The sequence below is a fragment of the Lontra canadensis genome, unplaced genomic scaffold (assembly GCF_010015895.1).
Source record: "Lontra canadensis isolate GAN:19392208 unplaced genomic scaffold, GSC_riverotter_1.0 scaffold1, whole genome shotgun sequence".
Taxonomy (NCBI): domain Eukaryota; kingdom Metazoa; phylum Chordata; class Mammalia; order Carnivora; family Mustelidae; genus Lontra; species Lontra canadensis.
In genome coordinates this window covers 10,929,044-10,950,038 of record NW_022630995.1, presented here as the reverse complement: position 1 = coordinate 10,950,038, position 20,995 = coordinate 10,929,044, and the positions used below count along the sequence as shown (strand labels likewise).

The 20,995-nt window shown below is 40.0% G+C and overlaps 1 protein-coding gene across 8 annotated transcripts in view; it reads left to right on the top strand.

The window, feature by feature from the left end:
* Positions 1–20,995, top strand: part of RUFY3 (RUN and FYVE domain containing 3) — an 80,464-nt gene that overhangs the window by 48,279 nt on the left and 11,190 nt on the right. For 5 of the 8 annotated variants that reach the window (XR_004381084.1, XM_032843924.1, XM_032844068.1 and 2 more), the window contains 11 exons: positions 2,713–2,886; positions 3,632–3,749; positions 4,599–4,700; positions 6,226–6,349; positions 7,964–8,025; positions 9,500–9,565; positions 10,778–10,847; positions 13,925–14,017; positions 15,320–15,403; positions 17,401–17,568; positions 18,662–18,759. Coding sequence is in view for 7 of the 8 variants with exons in the window: in XM_032843924.1 (XP_032699815.1) it covers positions 2,713–2,886; positions 3,632–3,749; positions 4,599–4,700; positions 6,226–6,349; positions 7,964–8,025; positions 9,500–9,565; positions 10,778–10,847; positions 13,925–14,017; positions 15,320–15,403; positions 17,401–17,568; positions 18,662–18,759 (1,159 nt within the window). In the remaining variant the exon portion in view is untranslated. Of the gene's footprint in view, positions 1–2,712; positions 2,887–3,631; positions 3,750–4,598; positions 4,701–6,225; positions 6,350–7,963; positions 8,026–9,499; positions 9,566–10,777; positions 10,848–13,924; positions 14,018–15,319; positions 15,404–17,400; positions 17,569–18,661; positions 18,760–20,613; positions 20,977–20,995 lie in introns of those variants that run through there. The other 3 variants (XM_032844259.1, XM_032844336.1, XM_032844391.1) reach the window with 1 other exon arrangement.

Here is a 20,995-nt window from a genome sequence, read left to right as displayed (position 1 = left end):
TGAGTGGGTTGTGTTTGATGTAGATGGGTTCAAACAAGTTATAGCGCCATACTAGTAATGTACAGGGTATTAGGACTTTAATTTCCCTAGGCATTAGCTCATCTTTCTCCATAGCTTATTTACCAGACCCCAAACTGATGTCTTGAACATTCTGCTAATGATTCTAAGAGGAATGAGATGAGGCAATGTAGACGTATAAATCCATCACCACTTCTGGCAAAAGTCTCAAATCTAACTCTCTGATGACATTTCCTTGTCATCTGTTGGGAGGCAGTAGAGAATCTAATTGCTCTCCGCAAACATTCATGCGCACTCACACACCTCTGTGCCATTCCTTCCATCCAGTGATTATGGGAGGTTGGAAACACTGGAGTGCAGGGTGCCCAAGTGGCTCAGTCAGTTAAGGGTCCAGCTCCTGGTTTCTGCTCAGGCCATGTTCTCTCAGGGTCATGAGATCGAGCCCTGCCTGGAGCTCTGCCCTCAGTGCAGAGTCTTGCTTAAGATTCTGTCTCTCCCTCTGACCCTCCTCCTGCTTGCTTGCAATTTCTCTCTCTTTACAGAAAGTACGTCTTAGAAACACTGGAGTGCACAGAAATGCCAGTAACAAAGTTGAAAATTAGTACCTGATAAAGCCGTTTTTTAGGGGGTTCGATTATTGTGTATTTCAGTGTCACCTTGTAAATTTGTTCTGGTCTTGACAAGTTAACCTGCCCCGAGCAAAGAGCCACATTTAAGGCACGGCCTTAAAACATTTGTTGTGCAAGAAAGAATCAATGACAACATATACCACTTCTGACTTCTTAATGAAGCGTTTCTCTGAAAATATCTCAGAGAACACAACAAACCAAGATTTATATAGTTGGGATTATAAATCTGCAAGTCCATAAACTTAATGAAAAGTAGCTTAGAATTTGGCATTTGATTCTGCTTATTCAACTGTGAAAGCAGATACAATTGAAAACTTTTCATGAAGAAAATTAGGAACAAGTTGAATGAAATAATCTGTTTTATGTTGTAGCTTTTTTGTGTTACGGGTACATGGATTTTATTAGTATTTTTTGTCAACCAGGGAAGTGGTAAAATAGTTCATGGATGTCTGGGCCTTTTCTAGTTTTTTAAAAATATGATACATTTGACCTTTGAGAGGATCCATTAACTTTCGTGTCAGATCTAGATCCAAATTCTGCCATTTATGAACTGTTTGGCCTTCAATCTGTTAACTCTGTGGGCCTGCTTTACCTCTCTAAAAGAAGGGACGATATTTAATGATGAAGTCACAAGAATTAAGTAAGATAGTCCTGTAAAAGAATGGCCAGCAGAGAGAAGGATAAATATCCGTTGGAGTCATTGGTTCATTTGTAAGTAGATTCTAATGGCCCAGAGCATAGGTGTCGGAGGCAGAGAGCCCTGGTTTAGACTCTGGCTTTGTTGTCTCTTAGTGGCTGGGCTCAGGGCCCAGCTTTACACTCTTAAGCTACATGTGTAAGTTGGCTCTCTCGGTCACTATCTCACGGCCCGGTGTAAGGAGGGATTGAAATCATAACCGCCGGGAGCAACCCACAGTACCCGGTACAGGGTAGGCACCAGCAAGTGGGAGTGTTGAGTGCCTGGATTGTTCTGAGTTCTGTCGGATAAAATGTGGTGCTTAGTCCCTTTCCTCAAGTAGCTTATCACACTGTATGCTGAGTCTCAAAACTGGGGGAGCTAATACTGTTAATTAGTTTATTTAGTAATGCTTAGTTTAAATAATAATGTAATTAGCGTAAGTAATAATACTAATAATGTATATAGTGTATTTGGAACAAAGTCTAAGTACCTTTTTTTTCCTACATTGGCTGTAATTTTTAGAGCGCTTGACAGACTGTGGAGAAAGAGGGGGCAGGGCCAGGGTGGCATCATGGAGACTGGCGGGAAGGCTGTGCAGTAGTGGGCTGTGATGGGCACCCGAGTTAGGGTAATGGCAGGGCTGGTGGTGAGAGTATTAAGACTGTGCTGAAGACCTGAAATTGGATAAAATAAGTAATTTCACTGTTGCATCAAGAATATTCCTAAGGGAGGGGCGCCTGGGTAACTCAGTTTGTTAAGCATCCACCTTCAGCTCAGGTCATGATTCCAGGTCCTGGGATCAAGCCCCACATCGGGCTCCCTGCTCAGTGGGGAGCCTGCTTCTCCCTCTCTCTCTGCCCCTGATTGTGTTCCCTCTCTCTCTGTGTCTCTCTCTCTGTCAAATGAATAAATAAAATCTTAAAAAAAAAAAAAAAAAGAATATTCCTGAGGGAAACTGGCATCTTTCTTTTTTTTTCTTTTCAAGATTTTATTTATTTATTTGACAGACAGAGATCAAAGTAGGCAGAGAGTCAGGCAGAGAGAGCGAAGGGCGAAGCAGGCTCCCCACCAAGCAGAGAGCCTGATGCAGGGCTCGATCCCAGGACCCTGGGATCATGACCTGAGCCGAAGGCAGAGGCTTTAACCCACTGAGCCACCCAGGCGCCCCATGGCATCTTTCTTTTTAACAGCAAATAAAACTAGGCAGAGAATATAAGCCGAACAATATAGTTTGGTGCCACTGTCTTCATTCTTAGTAAGATACCAACAGCCCTACCAGGCATTGCTCTTGTACCTTCGATGCTCATGTCAACACAGTGACATGCTGAATTTTTAAATGTGCTGTTTGCAGTAACCATGGTCCGTCCTCTCTCTCTTTGGCTGTAGATCCTAATTATCTCATGGCTAACGAACGCATGAACCTGATGAACATGGCCAAGCTGAGTATCAAGGGCTTGATTGAATCCGCTCTGAACCTGGGGAGAACTCTGGACTCCGACTACGCTCCCCTCCAGCAGTTCTTCGTGGTGATGGAGCACTGCCTGAAACACGGCCTGAAGGGTAGGCCATGGCCCCGGGATGCAGATGTGCACACAGCTGTATTCAGGCAGCACGTCCCAAAGAAGAAAAGCGGTCTTTATGGAGCCCAAGGATAAGAGGCTTGAATTAGTAATACTAACCTGCTGGAATGCCCCCTGTACGGGCACAGGGATGTGGTTGAATTAAAGAGCACACAGGGCTTATGAAACACTGATCTCTAAATTCTAGAGCTGGAACAGACATTACTAGTCCAGTATGGCCCTTCTGTTTGACAGGTGGAAAGAGGCCTAGAATGAGCGCTAACTTGCCCAAGGTCACACAGTGGACTCTTGCTTTTGCGCTCTTCCACTTAACCATAAGGTTTGAGGACAGGACCTGGTCTTGTTCTCCTTGCTTTCTTTCCTGCTCCTTCCCCAGTATCTAACAGCCTGTTTCTGGATTATGTATTCTTTTGCACTGGACTGTTTTCCTCACTAATACATGCAGCTTTAAGTACTATAAAATGTTTTATTATGTCGGGTTAGTTATAAGTTCTTTCTGAAAGAGAAAGGACTGAGTCTTGGGAAGTGGGAGGTTTTTAATTGTCACAAAATGTTACCTGTTCTGAAAGCATGAATAGTTTTAGAACTGTCTAATAATCTAGGACTAGTTCCCTGAGAAAAAGGATTGAACGGATGAGAGAGAAGTGTGTGTACGTGTTTGTGTGTTGAGAGCATGTTTATGTTGCAAAGAATATTAAAATACTGCTTTGTTTTTATCACCTTAGCTAAGAAAACCTTTCTTGGACAAAATAAATCCTTCTGGGGGCCTCTAGAATTGGTAGAGAAGCTTGTTCCAGAAGCTGCAGAGATAACAGCAAGTGTTAAAGATCTTCCAGGACTTAAGTAAGTTTAAGGTTGAATTCTGTTAGGAAAACATTCTTATTAACTATCTCCTTGAAGACTAAAGATAATGATGACCATAATAATTTATTTCATAACAATCCAAAAAGAAAACTCTATTTATGCATCAGAATTATTGTGAGAGAGCTGCTCATATCGAATATGAAGAGAAGTGTGCCTGTGAGGGATAATTATTATTAATTTTAAAGAGGTTGTATTCATGTTAAAAGACCAAACGTTTTCTTATCCTCTTAAAGCACTTGTGGGAATCATCAGTTTGAGTCTCAAGAAATTAGATCTAAGGAGGGAGCATGCTAGACATGACTAAGAAAAAGAATGTTTGAGAGCCAAGATTAAAACAGTTGTGAAGTGAACCTCAGCTACAGACACTGGGAACCTGCCTCAGAACTTGAAAAAGAGTAGTAACCATCTTACTAAGTTAGGCTGGTTTAACTTTTATTAGATAGCGGCCTACGTGGACTGTGTCCGCATTACTAGCATGTGGGTACTTACACGATCCACACTAAGTCTCTGAGGATTTACGAATGCTAATGTGATGGAACATTTGCACTTGGGCCTCCCAGAGTATCTGTCTTCAGATCGTAGTCTCATTCAGTAACTAATTCTTCACAAGAGCACTGGTTCCAAACACACACCCCCAGACCCACGAGCCCCTTCATTGCACCATTCACTCCACGCAGAATTCCTCACATAGAAATGAGGTGGAGGAGGTCGTAGGGAGCACCTCAGTGTGCATGTTCTACTGAGGACTATGAGCGAGAGGACGGGAATCTCTCCCACCGTGGCCCCAGCTGTGCTACTTTGAGTTGTTCGGTTCCTGTGTTTCTGTAGGACACCAGTAGGCAGAGGAAGAGCCTGGCTTCGTTTGGCATTAATGCAAAAGAAGCTCTCAGAATATATGAAAGCTTTGATCAATAAGAAGGAACTTCTCAGGTATGAACATCTTGTTAAACTTTGTTCTTTTCTTGCTGTGTTCTATATCGTATGAGGTCGAATCATAGAAATTTGCCATTTTCACAGATCAAAAACAGTTGATATTGTGGCAATTTCATGTAGCTCGACTAATACCTTCTCCCACACCTCACACATACACACTCAAGAACAGATACTTATTTGGTACATATGTTCAGTCTGTCACTGTGGCACATATACAGGGCAGTCCAAAATGTGATAACCCCCCCAAAAACAAGAAAGGCTTTTGACATCTTGGCATGTACCCAGGCTCAGTAAGCCAGGAAACTGACATGTAACATGAAATTTAGAAGCAGCATACACGAAAACATTTCTAGATGGATTATAGATACAAACAGGAAAGGGAAAACAGTAAAACTTTTAGAAGAAAATATAAGGTAGACACAATTTTCTTAAATAAGACATAAAAAGCTCTACTCCTAAAGGAAAAAAATTGATACATTGGTCTTCATTAAAATGAAGAACTTGATTTATCAAAAGACACAAGGTTAAAAGGCAACTCGTAGAGTGAAAGATGCTATTTGTAATATATATCTTCAACAAATGATGCATATTCAGGGTATGCGAAGAACTTCTTCAATCCAGTAAGAAAAAGAGAGCCAAATAAATGTTAAAATGAGTAAAGGGTTTGAATAAGCATTTCACAAGAAAAAATCAAAATGGCTAGTAAACAGAAAAAAGGAGGAAAGGGCTCGTGGCTGCCTCAGTCAGTGGAGCATGCGACTCTTGATCTCGCCATCCTGAGTTCAGTCCCACATTGGGTATAGAGCTTACTTTGTAAATACGTATCGGGGTTCATGGGTGGCTCAGTCGGTTAAGTTGCCTGACGGTTTCGGCTGAGGTCATGATCTCAGCGTTGTGGGATGGAGCCCTGCCTCAGCCTCCACGCTCAGCAGGCGGTCTGCTTGAGGATTTCTCTCCCCCTCCCTCTGCCCCTCTCCTCACTCATGAGTGCACGTTCTCTTTCTCTCTCCCTCTCAAATAAATAAATCTTAAAATATATATGTACATGTACATCTATACATACACACATATATATATGAAGATACGTAAGTTCACTAGCTATCATGTAAATGCAAATTAGAATGACAGTGTGGTAACACTATACCGCCACTTATAGATAAACCAGATCTCTGAGGCAAATTTTGAAAAACCAATTTTTTAAAGATGCTTTAAGATTGAAAAATTGTCCCTTGCATCTCAAATGCAAATAAATATATAGGAAAAGCATAAACAGTCACTTCAGTGAAAGTATCATTCTCACCACTTTTCTTTCAGCTGGACTAATATCTAGAGTCTATTCATGCATGTATTGTCTAAAATAAACTATCCAAGCCATCTGTTTTTGTTTTTGTTTTTTTAAGTTTTTCGCTATTATTTTGGTACCCATATTCAACCGTGAGGCCAGCATTTTCTGCTCGTCTCAAGATTACATCATCGGATTCTTGAGGTTTTATTATTGGTATTGTGTGGATTTCACTTACAGTGAATTCTACGAACCCAATGCCCTCATGATGGAAGAAGAAGGAGCCATAATTGCTGGTCTCTTGGTGGGTCTGAATGTCATTGATGCCAATTTCTGCATGAAAGGAGAAGACTTGGACTCTCAGGTATGCAAAAGGGGCTTAGTCACCAAGCGTGTCTCTGGGCTCTGTTATCTCAGAATTTGGGTGGATCAGATTATACCAACCAAATTAAGGGAAATTCTGTGAGTCATGAATCGGATTTTTACATTTTTGATGTGAATATAAGCAACTTACTTTTCCTTCTAACTTGACTCATTTATGTATTATGAATGTTTTTCACATTCTTGTCTTGATTGTAATCCCTGTCTAAAATATTTTGTACAGACTGGGGCTCCCAGGTGGCTCTGTCATTAAGCGTCTCCCTTCGGCCCATGTCATGATCTCAGGGTCCTGGGATCGAGCACCGCATCAGGCTCCCTGCTCAGTGGGGAGCCTGCTTCTCCCTCTCTCTCTGCCCCTGCTGTGTTCCCTCTCTCACTGTCTCTCTCTCTCTCTCTCTCTCTGTCAAATAAATAATTAAAATATTTTAAAATAATAAAATATTTCTTACAGACTAAAATACACACAGAGAGACACAGACTAAAATACATACACAGGCGTGGCAGTTACGAATACAGACTAAAACTAAACTGTTTAGGTTCGGATTCTGCTGCTTTATTTTTTAGCTGAATAAATTTTGTAGTTAGTTTCTTGATGCGTCACACTTCTTAGCTGTAATACAGGGAGAAAAAGAATTATCTGTTTCTATTTCATAGTGTTATAGTGAGGAATGAAAGAATTATTACATGCGATGCACCTGGTACAGAGCCTGGCACATATGAATTGCTCAATAAATAAAGCTATCACTTTCACTATGACTCTTTCTCACCCCTTCTCTGAAATACTACAGCAAATTTCTGTTACTTTATACTCTGAGAAAATGGAAGAGGAAGTAGGATATTTTGACCTCAATTTTAAAAGAGAAATAAGCTGAATAATAGCAGTCCTGAAAAATTTAGACATACTGCATCAATGAAAGTTTGGAAGAAGAAATACCAAAATGTTATAGCGGTCCTCTCAGGGTGGTTGGGACTATGGGTATTTTGTATTACTTCCTTTTACTTACCTGCATTTTCTGAAACTTCTTTAAGGAAATATGCATTCTGTTTGTAACTAGAATTTTTAAAACGTTATTCCTAAAAGTGAATAGGGATTCAGTAGCAGAATACTTGAGAGAAACCAAAGAGAAAGAAACTTTAAGCCTTAAATTTATAGTAAGCTTTCTGTTGACTTTCTTAGAGCCTCGTGTTGACTTGCACGACCTGTTCTTCTGGTCCTGTTGCCTTAATCTCGATTCTTTACTTACTTTCACCTATTCTCAAGTTCTTGATATAACAAAAGTAAAACATTACATTTTCATCAAAAAAAATTTTTTTTAATTCATTTAATTCATGACAGAGAGAGAGGCAGAGGGTGAAGCCGTCTCCCCCACGGAGCAGGGAGCCCGATGTGGGACTCTATCCCAGGACCCTGGGATCATGACCCAAGCCAAAAGCAGATGCTTAATGGACTAAGCCACCCAGGCACCCCATTTTCATCAAAAATTTCAAATAATGGCCATGACTTTATTGCTGTTTTGAATGCCCAGGAAGAGATACTGTATTATGCCTTAAAAAAAGTATCTAATTTTATATTAAATTTTGAAAATTCTCTCTGTAGGTTGGAGTTATAGATTTTTCAATGTATCTCAAGGATGGGAACAGCAGTAAAGGTAGTGAAGGGTACGTACGGAGACAATTTTCTTTTTTCTTTAATGTTCTTTGATAGCATTTAAAGTTTACAACAACAGTGCTTTAACAGATTTGCTGAAAGAATTTCTGAGGATATAGTTTTCATAGTCTTGTCAAAAAGAGCTGACTCTTGTGCCTGCTAAACCCTAGAAGAGGTTTTAGTGAAGTGATTTTCCTACTGTGTGGTTCAGGGGCTAATAAGATAAAGGGGTTTATAAAGGAATTCAGTGTCCATCTCTTGAAGTAGTATTTGAAAACATGGTCTTCTTGATCAAGAGGATTGCCCTCTCATTTTTGTTAAAATGTGAAATATGAAACATGTATTATGGACTTATATGAAACGTTGACATTCCGGGTAGCAGAGTGAGGAGTAAATGGGGACCTGCACTACTGTTTCGACTCTTGTAAATCTAAAATTATTTCAAAAAAGTTTTTGAAATATCCATATGGTCCTTAGAAATTAGACATCAGAAGTGTACTGCCTAATACTCTTTATAAATTTAGCAGTTGAAAGCACCATTAATCTGACATTCTTAACTTTGGACATTGAGCCAAGACTACATCGTTTGTTCTTTTAGTACTAGAGGTATGTGGCCTTGATTTGACTTTAATTGAAAAATCTGGCTTTCTAACTTGGCTGTTATAAATTAGTTGGTTCCAGAAGTGAACTTCCTGTTTCCACTCTTTATTTTCTCATGTAACGTTAAACACTTGATCTTTGTGAATTCACTTTGAAATAAAATCAACATTGAAAGGCAAAGATATGGCCTTTGGGAATCACAATTATTATGCCAAAATCAGCTTAATTTAATTCCTGTGACAAATGGAAAATTGTTGTTATAAGGAGTACTGGCAAAACTTTAGCTAAATCCCAGCCAGCAGGGAGCCACGACAAGGCCTCCAGCATCAGGGACAAGCAGCACCAGGAGGCCCACAAGAGACTCCTGGTAGCCCAGCGGGCAGCTTCCGTGAGGCAGAACTTAGCCAGGGAGAGTGCGGACAGTATTGAGATTTATGTCCCTGAGTCTCAAACCTGACTCTGAGACCAGGAAGCGGAAAGCAAATAATTTTAAATTATTTAAAGACTACACACACAAACTAAAAAAAAAAAAAAAGAGAGAGAGACAGAAAGAAAAAAAAGCTATCAATTATGAGAAGAAAATTTTTATTTTTTAAATGCCTCTGATAGAATGTATAGAATGTAATGTTATACCTATAACCGAAGTTATTAAGGTATGTAAGCTGCAATAAAGGCCTTTTAATGTGGGGAATTTTTTGTTTCATTTTTAAGTATCTGAGTCTTTTTGGAGGCGTTATACATCAGGTCTGTCTTTTGGTTCAGTGTGTCTGTACTATGGTTTTCTTTCTGTGTTATATGAAAAGACTGGGGGAGGGGGATCTTGGTACTTCTAATGTTATTTATTTTATTTCTATTCCCCTCCCTACACGCTCCCCTCCCACCCAGAGATGGCCAGATTACCGCAATTCTGGATCAGAAGAACTATGTAGAAGAACTCAACAGACACCTAAAGTAAAGAATGAGTTAATACTTCTACTTTCCTGGGGATTCTGTTGTGAAGGAAAGGAAGAGTAAACAGTAAACTGTTAAGCCATGAGGATCAATTCAGGCGATAACTCAACAAAAATACAAATACGGACTTACTTCCTGCTTGCCGGGCACTAAGCTAGGCACTAAATTAAATGTCGTTTAACCGTTTTGGTGACCTCTAGTGAAAGGCAGTATAAGATTAGTATGTAATTATAACTCTAGTGATTAAATAAGTATGTTCAGTTAAGAATTCTTAAACATGTGACACACGTCCTTAGTTCAGTAGATCCAACCACATATTTCAAGATTGAGCTTGAGCAAACCACTTAGTATCTTTAGATTAGTTGTATCATGTTGGTCCCTTGCATTTTTCATTTATACATTGAATTGATGCTATTAACTTACCCTCCCTTTACTATCACTAGCATTAATTTACCAAATACTCACTATTTTTCAGAACTGTCCAGAACATGAAACAGTCTGTTGATATTTTCAAGTATACTGGTGTTCTTGTTATGCTAAAGACTGTCAAATAATTCAGAAAAATTAATATATCCATTAACTATTTTTTAATAATTCTCTTACAAAGATAATTTAAGTAAAACCTATCGCATGATTATACCAGTATCAATATAAATATTGAGTAGTCTTGATTTCAACTAGAAAATTCAAGAACAATTTAAGTGTATTTTCTCTGGGGATCAAGAACTAATAATGACTACAGTGAATTACGGAGAGGTTAGTCAAGCAAAAATAACATTTGATAGTGAAATAAAAATGTGAGTTACTCTTTTCATGTCTCAGTTTCTTTATCTATATTTAGGGATACCTGTTGCATAGGGCTGTTGAAAGGAGTAAATGAAATAATGCAAATAAAAACATTTAGGAAAGTGCTTGGTACATGGCAAGCCCTTGATTCAGGTAGCTTGTCATTATATGTACGTAAACTTTAAAACTGAGAGTGCCCTGGATCAGCTCTTTTGTTTCATCCAGCAAGTGCTTTAGTGCAGAGCTCAGTGCCAAGGGTACAGCAGGTACGATCCACAGCCCCTTGGGACTGTCTTAGAGCCTGCAAGTCCACCGTGAGTTGTGGACATTAGGCGATGGGGTGATACCTGTGATGCATGTGTACACGGGTAGGGCAGGATGTTCTGTTTTTCAGGAGAAATGGTTCTGTTTTTCTCCTCTTTACAGTGCTACGGTAAACAATCTTCAGGCAAAAGTGGATGCGTTAGAAAAATCCAACACTAAACTGACAGAGGAGGTGAGTGTTTTGGAAACTCTTTGACCGATATACAGTTTACTAATGGACAGTAGTGGAAGCTTGTAGCTTGATACTCATCCATCCTTTGCTCATTGAGCAGACATTTGGGTACTGCTTCTGTGTGAGAGCTACACAACGATTTCTGGGTGCACTGATTGGCGTGTGTCAGACTGGCAAGCTCCTACCCTCATGGGCCTTATTTTCTCCTTGGGGTGGGAAGGTCAATAACTTAAAGAGTGCTGGTCGGAAGGCCAGCAATCCCTGCTTGCGTGTCATGCTGCTTACGAGTCACGAGTCACATACGAGAGTCAGTCACTTGACCTCCAAGAGGCCCGATTGCCTGCCCAGCAGATGAGGTGTTTACACTTTTCCTTTCAGCCTCATAGTTACTCTGAAGATCACAGAATATATATGGGAAAACTCTTAGAAAAGTCCCCAAATTAAGAATAAAAATTAACCTTGTGCTTTGATTCTGATTAGTAAAGAAATTTTTTAACTTGTCAGTGGCTAAACTACATTTTTTTCCTTTTATAACATTAGATGTTTCTATGAAAAATCTTTTTTTTTTTTTTTTTAATTTTTTTACTTGACAGATCACAAGTAGGCAGAGAGGCAGGCAGAGAGAGAGGGGGAAAACAGGCTTCCCGCTGAGCAGACACCCGACGTGGGGCTCGATCCCAGGACCCCGAGACCACAACCAGAGCCAAAGGCAGAGCCCCAACCCACTGAGCCACCCAGGCGCGCCTCTGAAAAATCTTAAATGAAATATTTCCAGTGGCAAAGACTTTATCTTATCTCTATCTTAATCTATTTCTTATTATAACTATCCTTTGACATACCCTGGCTTACATTTGGTTTAAATAGAACCAAGTTCAGGCAGCAGCAGGAAGATGTTGTTTCATCAGCTTTCTTCAGAATATTTTCATTGTCGTAACTTTAAAACACCTTCCCTATTACTCAGCTCTGTGGGCTTCACTTCTGGATGTAGATTCTTAAATTATGTTAAAACTTAATGGAAGGATCCCTGGGTAGCTCAGTCGGTTAAACGTCTGCCTTTGGCTCAGGTCATGATCCCAGCCCACTGGCATCCCGGCCTGTATCTGGCTCCCTGCTCAGCGGGAGGCCTGCTTTTCCCTTTGCCTCTGCAGCTCGCCCTGCTTGTACTCTCTCGCGCTCTCTCTGTCAAATAAATAAATAAAATCTTTAAATTAAAAAAAAAAAGTAATGGAAATGATCCTTAGAATTTTACCCTACAAAGCTTTTTAAAATACTCTGATTATTAGAAATGTTGTCCTGTGGGCCACTTGCTCCTCTGTTTAGGCAATAGGGCAGCGCAGGGAACCAAGGTCTCCGGGAGCCGGTGGGCTACCTGCGTTTGTGTCCCAGCTCTGGCACTTGCTAGCTTTCTAATCCTGGCCAGTAACTTAAGCCTCTATTTCTTGGTTATCTTCTCTGTAAAATGGGAATGATAAAATAATAGTCAAGTTTTTGTGGGAATTAAATGGTGATACATAAGGACCCAGGCCAGTGCCTGATATTACCATAAGCGGCCAGTAAACATGGTCATTAATTTTATTCCCTCGGTCACAAGACTTGTCCTCCTGACCTAGATTTATTTTATTATTACCAATATTAATTAATTCATTTATGTACTTATTTTGCCAGTAACATTTAATTTCTTGAAACTTTGAATTTTTAGAGACAGGTAAGCCCTGTGTGTAGGCTTTATAAAGAAGCGATAAGACAAATTAGATCTGCCTTTTCCCATTTCCATCTATTTTGGATTTAAGAGGGCCAGTAAAAAACAAAAACCAAAGCCCCTTTTTTCCTCTCCTGAATTCTGAACCGGTATGATGAAATGAGAAGAATTAAGCAGGTAAAGATATGTAAATACACACTTTATTACTGGTAAAGCTGAATTAGAAGACCCACTTGGATGTACAGCCATAGTTTTCCTGATACTTTCTCTGATGTTAAGGTCTTGGGAGAACCTGTTTGAGGATGTCTCTGGATCTAGAAAGCAGGCACCCTTGTCCCAAGTTAACTTTTTTATGCACTGTTAGGCCCGTGGAGCAGAGAGGGCTTTGTGGGCTTCCAGACTTCCATCTGGAGAGCATGCCTGAGCCCTGGCTCCTCTGTACTTAGGCACTAGAACGGGAACCAAGCAGAACCTGTGCTTCCTGCTCGTGAGGAGATCATGTAAGGGGAGACTAGCCTGGCTGAGAGGAGCTGCTCAGTGTCCTTCCTCCTCTCCTCCAGGCTCTCCCGTGTTCTCTGGGGGGAATCCAGGTTAGCAGGTGCGGAAGAGGAAAAAGTGTTTGCACTTTCCTTTCCCCTCCTGTAGAGTACAGATATAAACGTCTCTCTGAGCATACAGTGCTAGTAGTGTTACCTTACCTGTTCAGGCGCTGAAATGACAGATCTCTTCGATACTTAATGGCATCTTTTAGTGAGAACTTTGAAGTTCCATTTCTTTACTCTTAAAAACCATCTATCAAAGGTCTTACATAGAGTTTATGAGTCCCCAAGGCATGACGTGACCTCTTCATTAAACGTTTTAGAAACAGGTATTACAGCTAAATATAAGTTACCCATGAGAACACTCTTGAGGTAAATAATCTTAAGTTAACATTTTGGTACTGAGAAAGAGTTTACACAAAAAGCAGCAATAGGAGATACTTTTTTTTTTTTTAAGATTTTATTTATTCATTTGACAGAGAGAGGGAGATCACAAGTAGGCAGAGAGGCAGGCAGAGACAGAGGGGGAGGTAGGCTCCCCGTCAAGCAGAAAGCCCAACGTGGGGCTCGATCCCAGGACCCTGAGACCATTACCTGAGCCAAAGGCAGTGGCTTAACCCACTGAGCCACCCAGGCTCCCCATGAGATACTTTTTATTTTTATCTAACCTAGTTTAAAAATACTTTTCCTAATTTCCAATACAATATACATTTTTATGTGATTACAGATAACCTTCTTTCCTTCTCTAAGAATACGCAAGCCTGAAAGTTATGTCCTAGCAGATCATGGATTATTTTATCCTATTTACCCTAAATTTTTTTTAAAATTTTTTTCAACAGCTTGCAGTTGCAAACAACAGGATTATTACCTTACAAGAAGAAATGGAACGAGTTAAAGAGGAAAGCTCCTACATACTGGAATCCAATCGGAAGGTTAACCTTACTGGATTTATACAATATTCCTAGAGAGTGTGTTAACGTGGCAGGGCGGGTGGGGGGAGAGGCTCTACTCTAGGGGACTGTTTGGAAGCATCAAGCACTTGCACTGTTTTTACCGAGATTCCCTGCAGAATCGGGTAATGATGGAGCTTACATGGGTGTGAGGTTCTTCCTACCAGACGCTCCCTGGCTTCACCTCTGTCTCTATCTGTTGAGAAATTTCAAGAACCGGTCTAATTCAGTGTCTTGTTATAGACTCGTGATTTGTACTGTATTTAAGTGTTATGTTTATTATATTGAATATACTATTGTTTTCAGGCCCTGTTACTACTTTGTAAGAAGTGTTTATTTAGTACCACTGGGAGTTACCATGTAAATGAGTTTTCTAGATAACTTGACTCCTTAAGGTATCAAACTTTTTATATATGTCTACACAGATGTTTTTGCAAATCTTTTATGTACTGCACACTCCTAAGCAATCCTAGGTAGAGGACATGATGTAACTCATTTAGCTGTTCATGATGACTGAAAGTCCTAATTACCAACATCAGCAATTCCATACTAAGTTATAATGACACCACTCATGGGGCTGTTGGAATTAATTGAGCTTCTAGCCCCTGTACTTAAATGTTTCCAGATTGCTCTGGGTGCTTTTTCTCTGCTATTATGATCTCGCTGACATCTCTCACTTCTCATTGCTGTCGGTATTAGTGTCTCCCCACTGCCTTTTATCTGCATGCTTCTGTTCTTCGGTGATCTAGGAATCCAGATCGATTGTTCTGCTAGAGTAAGCAGCTAGGCTCAGAGTGGGGACTAGAGTAGTTCTCTGTGAATAGTGGGTTTGACTTTAATGTGTGGGTGTTGTGAAGACAACTGTGACTGCTCAGAATTTTCTGATGATCTACTTGTTTTTAGCTATGATCTCTCTGGATGGTTGGAGACTCCAAATGTGAGATCTCTGAAGAAGGAATATATTACTGTTTGAACCTTTGGCCCAATTCACATTTTACAGTGAATGCCACTTTGTATTTAGAAGCTGACTTTTAAGACTTCTTGCACTTGATATGATAACCTATCTTAGGACTTTAAACAAAATGACGAGAAAACCCAGTTCTGCTGAGAATTTTTTATTTACTAAGCTGCTTCATTTTCTTTGTTGTCTTTATTCATTGTTATACCTGCTTAGTTAAATATAAAATATAATCATTTTCCCTTACTAAATAGCAGTGTCAGCTAACTCTATATAGATTTTTTTTAATCCTTAAATATATGTACTATTTTGTTTATCTTTTCAAGGGTCCTAAGCAGGACAGAACTGCAGAAGGGCAAGCACTGAGTGAAGCCAGAAAGCATTTAAAGGAGGAGACACAATTGCGACTGGTAAACTTAACTTGTGTTCTAGTAGTTCAGTAACCCATTCAGCATAAAGGCCCACTTAGATGTTTGATCGTAACAGACCAGGCTCAGGAACATTAGTAGTGGGCCAACAAATTTTTGTAGATCCTAAAAAACTGTTTCTCACTCCTTTTTATTTTTAATTTTGAATATATTTATTATAAATATAATTAGACATAAAGGCAGATTTTCATATGGTCGCTTTTTATCTTCATTGGACATTACCTGCATAAAACACTCTTTTTTTTCTTTAAGTTTAATTCAATTAGCCAACATATAGTACATCATTAGTTTCAGATGTAGTGCTCAACACTCTTAATCAAGGATATTACCTTCTTCTATAGGAAAGGCTCGCTGCTTATTGATGAATACAGTGGATTTTGCACATAGGAAACCTGTAGAAATTTTCTAATTATCTGATTCAAATAAAATGGCATTGAGGAAGCCCTCTTAGCTAAGTCTTAGGGTCGACTTTTCCATGTCATAATATTTGCTAGAGAATATTGTTCGTACAGAGAACAATGATACTTTAGTTGCTTCGGTGACTTTTCTTTTTTAATTAAAATTTTTTAAGTATAGTTCACACAGTGTTACCTTAGTTTCAGGTGTATATTTCTCACTTTTTAACCCATATTCCCTATAACGCTTTCCCAGTCCACTTTCTGAGTATGACTATTCTCAATAGCCAATGGGATTTTGCCAATTTTTTTTTTTAGTTTTATAGTTTGTGTTACGAGAACATTGCGCAAAAGGAACCTACTGTTTTAAACTTGGTGATCCCCATTCCTACCTCAGTCCTCATCCTGCAAAGATTCTGTTATGTCTCCTTGGAGGATGTATGTGTGTGTGCATAAATGTGTAATAGTGAATAATACTCCTGTAATAGGTTTTAGCCAAGGATTAGTACATTGATACATCCCCGGTATTGGTAAATGAACTCCTCCTGCAGTTGTGATGATCTGAGAGACGAAAGGATCTCCCCCCCACCAACAGTGTCTCTGAAAGTAGGAAGAAGCTGAAAATAAAGGTGATTCGGTTTCTAAAACTTATGACCACGTAGCAGTGTATCGAATAGAATTTCAGATGTTCTGAGCAAACAGGAATATAATTTTAACATCCTTGAATTAACACTTTCCTTCTATGTGTTTATGAATTAGATCTCAAAACACTTTCTATGAGGAAGATCCTAGAAATAACCCATGTCAGCATTTCAGAAGCAATCTGATTGAATCAAGCTAACCGTGCACAGAGGGACACCTCAATTACGTGGCACATGTATCTTAAAAATCTGACACAAAATTTTCCACATGCTTTTGTCACAAAAAGATACCGGTTTATTCAGAAAGGAAAGAAACCAAGCAAGTTCCTAGATACGCCCCAGGGAAGAGAATGGATGGAGAAGGAAATTCAGGTCTTTGTAACTTTGATCCTCCAAATCATGTTGCAGTAATAATGATTGGACCAAAAAGGGGGTTCATGTTACGTGATTATAAAAATTCAGTTACCATATCGATCATTTTCACTTACTGAGATGTTTACCCTCGAGACCCAGAGTATCTTTCGGGCTCCTTGGGCTCTTGATGACATCAGCAACATCCAAATTGAAGAGAATTGCAAGTGCTTCATTTGGCGCTGCTAGCGGAGCCCTTTAGGTACATTTCTGTGATAGAACATGACATCAGTTGTCTCGCTGTAATGAAGTGCCTCAAGTATGTGTGTATTTCAGACATATTAAATAGCACTGTCTCTGGCCTACCAAGTTTTTGGGATTTGTAAATTATTGAATAAATGATCCGTTTTTTAATGATCCTAATTATTATTCCTTTGTTAATATCTCTGCATTGAATGATAGCTTGTAGCTATTTTGCCCGAATATTCAGACCTGAGAGTGTTGGGAGTTTACACCTTTTCCTGTGGAATTTCATAATTTGTCCTTCGTTGAGGAAAGAGAAAATAAGCAGTTTATTTACCTTTGGGGGCAGGATGTGGAGAAAGAACTGGAGATCCAGATCAGCATGAGACAGGAGATGGAGTTGGCTATGAAGATGCTGGAGAAGGATGTCTGCGAGAAGCAGGACGCCCTGGTGTCTCTGCGGCAGCAGCTGGATGACCTCAGGGCTCTCAAGCATGAACTTGCCTTCAAGCTGCAGGTAGGGCCAAGAAGAGAACACACTCACTGGCTCTGTAAACTCCCAGGGTTCCCTCCGTCCCTCTGGTCTCTCTGGAATCACGCTTGACGTACAAGAGGGAAGACTCACGTCGCATTTGGGGGCTGGCGGCCAGTAAACCGCTGCAGAGATCAGACGGCGTAGGATCCTGTGCTGATCTGGAAAGCCATAGCTCCTTTTCAGATTCTGGTGGGGAAAGAGGTCTTTTTTATCCTGTAAGATAATTTCTACACTCCAGCCTCCCCTGTCAACTGAGCTATATGTTCCATTAGCTTTTTTTTTTTCATAATTTATTTAAATTCAATTTTTTTTTTAATTTTTTTAAAGATTTTATTTACTTATTTGACAGAGATCACAAGTAGGCAAAGAGGCAGGCAGAGAGAGAGGAGGAAGCAGGCTCCCTGTAGAGCAGAGAGCCCGATGCGGGGCTCGATCCCAGGACCCTGAGATCATGACCTGAGCCGAAGGCAGCGGCTTTACCCACTGAGCCACCCAGGCGCCCCTTAAATTCAATTTTTAACATACGGTGTACAAGTAATTTCGGTAGACTTCAGTGATTCGGCAGTTGCACATAACACCCAGTGCTCGTCCTATCGAGTGGCCTCCTTAATGCCCATCACCCAGTTACCCCATCCCCCACCTCAGTTTGTTTCCTAGAGTTAAGTATCTTTTATGGTCTGTCTCCCTTTCTGGTTCGTCTTATTTTATTTTTCCTTCCCTTCCCCTATGTTCATCCTTTTTTTTTCCCCTTAAATTCCACATGGAAGTGAAATCATGTACTTGTCTTCTTCTGATCACCTTACTTTGCTAAGCAACACATCATTAGTTCTTACACTGAAATGATAAACTGATGAGCCTCGTAATGTTCATTTCTGTGACAAAGCTGCACATAGCAATACTGATTTTAAATGTTGCATTTTGTTTTTTCCCCATTTGGAAATTAACTGATAAACAAATATATGAGCAGTTCTGTTTCTCTGTTTCACACTTACCATTAGGTTCAGAAAGCCGTGTGTGATTTATTTCAGGATTTTTATGTTCTATGTACATCACTCCTATTTCTTTTCCATAACAGAGTTCAGACTTAGGAGTAAAACAGAAAAGTGAACTAAACAGTCGTTTGGAAGAGAAGACTAATCAGATGGCCGCTACCATCAAACAACTCGAACAAAGGTAAAAGTGCTATTTCTTGAGTGAAACATCTTGGGCTTTCCGTGCTGGAAGGGAAGAGAATGCTATGCACTTGGCAGACAAAGTGTATGAAATTCTCCCAACTTAACACCAGACATGCTAGTAGAAAGCCAGTTAAATTTTGTGTTTCTCTAAGATGTCACTGAAAACATTTTTAAAAATTTTTCTTAAGGTTTCTAAGGTTTCTTAAGAAACCTCAGGCTCTCCTGACTGTTTTGAACAGCAGAACAGTAATCCTCTTACATGATCCCATTTCGGTGTCATGTTGGAAGAGGGAGGCCCACAGGATGAAAGCACTTTTTAAAAAATTTTTAAAAGATTTTATTTATTTTTGTGAGAGAGAGAAAGAGCAAAGTCAGACACGCACATTTGGGGGGTGGAGCGGGGGAGGGAGAGGTAGGCCCTCTGCTGAGCAAGGAGCCCGATGTGGACTCGATCCCAGGACCCTGAGATCATGACCTGAGCTGAAGGCAGACTTTTAACTGACTGCGCCACCCAGGTGCCCTGAAAGTACTTTTAAATATGCCCGCAGTTTTTGTTTTTTTCTGCGTCACCAGAGTGTTGGAACGCGCTGGTGCTAGTGACGCTGGGATACCGAGGGCCCTTGTAACACGTGAACTCCTTTCTCTCCTCTCTCCCATCTCCCTTTTCTCTCCCCTTTCTCCGGAGCGGTTCTGCAGTGTCCACTGTCACCCTGCCCGCAATCTTAGATCTGTCCGTCTCCAGCTCTGTCCTCCTCTGAAAACCCAGTCTTGGGTTTTCATCCTCTGACCAGCTGTTTCCGTCAGGTACCTACAGTCGGTCTGCCCAAAACACACCCTCTCCCTGTGCCGCTTTTGTTTCTCCTTGGCTGAAACCACCTGTTTTCTTCATGGTGACTCAGCTGCCAAGAGAAATGGCCAAGATTTCAAGACTGAAGGAGCCACAGCACCCGTGGTCACTCTGCGTGGCCAGTGTGGGTTGCCACTTCGAATACCACTGATGACCCTTCTTTTACTTGAGCCGCGTGACTGCAGGCCCCTGCGCGCGCCTGCACTTTCCCCACCTGTTCCTTGCCCAACAGCCCCACCGGTTAGGAAGGCCCTTCCTCTTCTCGCTGCCTTGTTCTTCGATCCTTTTTTTACCTTCAGGCTCCAAAGCCACCACCTCTCCTAAGCTTCCTCTGATGCTTCTTCTCAGATTAATCTACCCATTTGTCCTTATTGGAATTCCCATAGCCTTACATCCACACCTGTCCGTAATGCTTCCTTGTCACCTTCTGCTTCACGTTCCAGCCCTTTATATATGTATCATCTGATGGGAGTGTGAATTCCTCCAGGTTACTTAATGAATTTTTTAAGTTCCCTCATTGGATCTGTCTTAGTGCCACGAACACACAAGGAATTCATTTAGCAGATGCATGAATGAACAGACGAGTGGATGACTTCTTTTATTCAGATAAATCTTGACCAGGAAGGGTCCTGAATGGCACTGAATATTAATGGTAACTCACAAGTTAATTGCAAATCAGTAAATAAGTTTGAAGCTTCTGATTTGGCTGATTTTAAAGAAAAAGGTATCAGTCAACCCAGAAAGTTCTCTAAGTGCTTGCTCATAGCAGTTATATGTTTATGATTTAACAAATTAATTTCGGTGTTCATAAATTGGGTTTTTGAACTGTTGCATAGAATTATTTTTTAATAGTTTTTTGACTTTGCATTTGAAGTAGACAGAACTAAAATAATGAGTTCTTCAAGTATTAAGCTGACTTATTCTCTTGCTATTTTTGTCTTTCCCGTTTATTCATTCTCTCATTCCCCTTTCACTCCCATTTTTGTTTTTATTTTACTAATTTAGTGAAAAGGATTTGGTGAAACAGGCAAAGACCTTAAATAGTGCAGCAAATAAACTGATCCCAAAACATCATTAGGCATTTTGCATTTCGTCACCTCGCAAGTCTGATGTACAACTTAACTGTAAAGAAAGAAATCTGAAAGTTATTTCATTTAAGCTCTGATTCTACATAAAATGTCACCAAAAATCAACTCTGAATTTGTTGGACTTAAAAAACAACAACAACAACAACAACAATTTGATATCTAGGCCATGGGTTTTGTTCTTCTTCTTTATTTTCTCCCTAGAGTTAGAACATTTAGTGTAAGTTCTTAATTAATTGCCAAATAAACTTCAAGAAATTACTTTGTTGACCAATAAATACACACACCATTAAAAAAAAAAA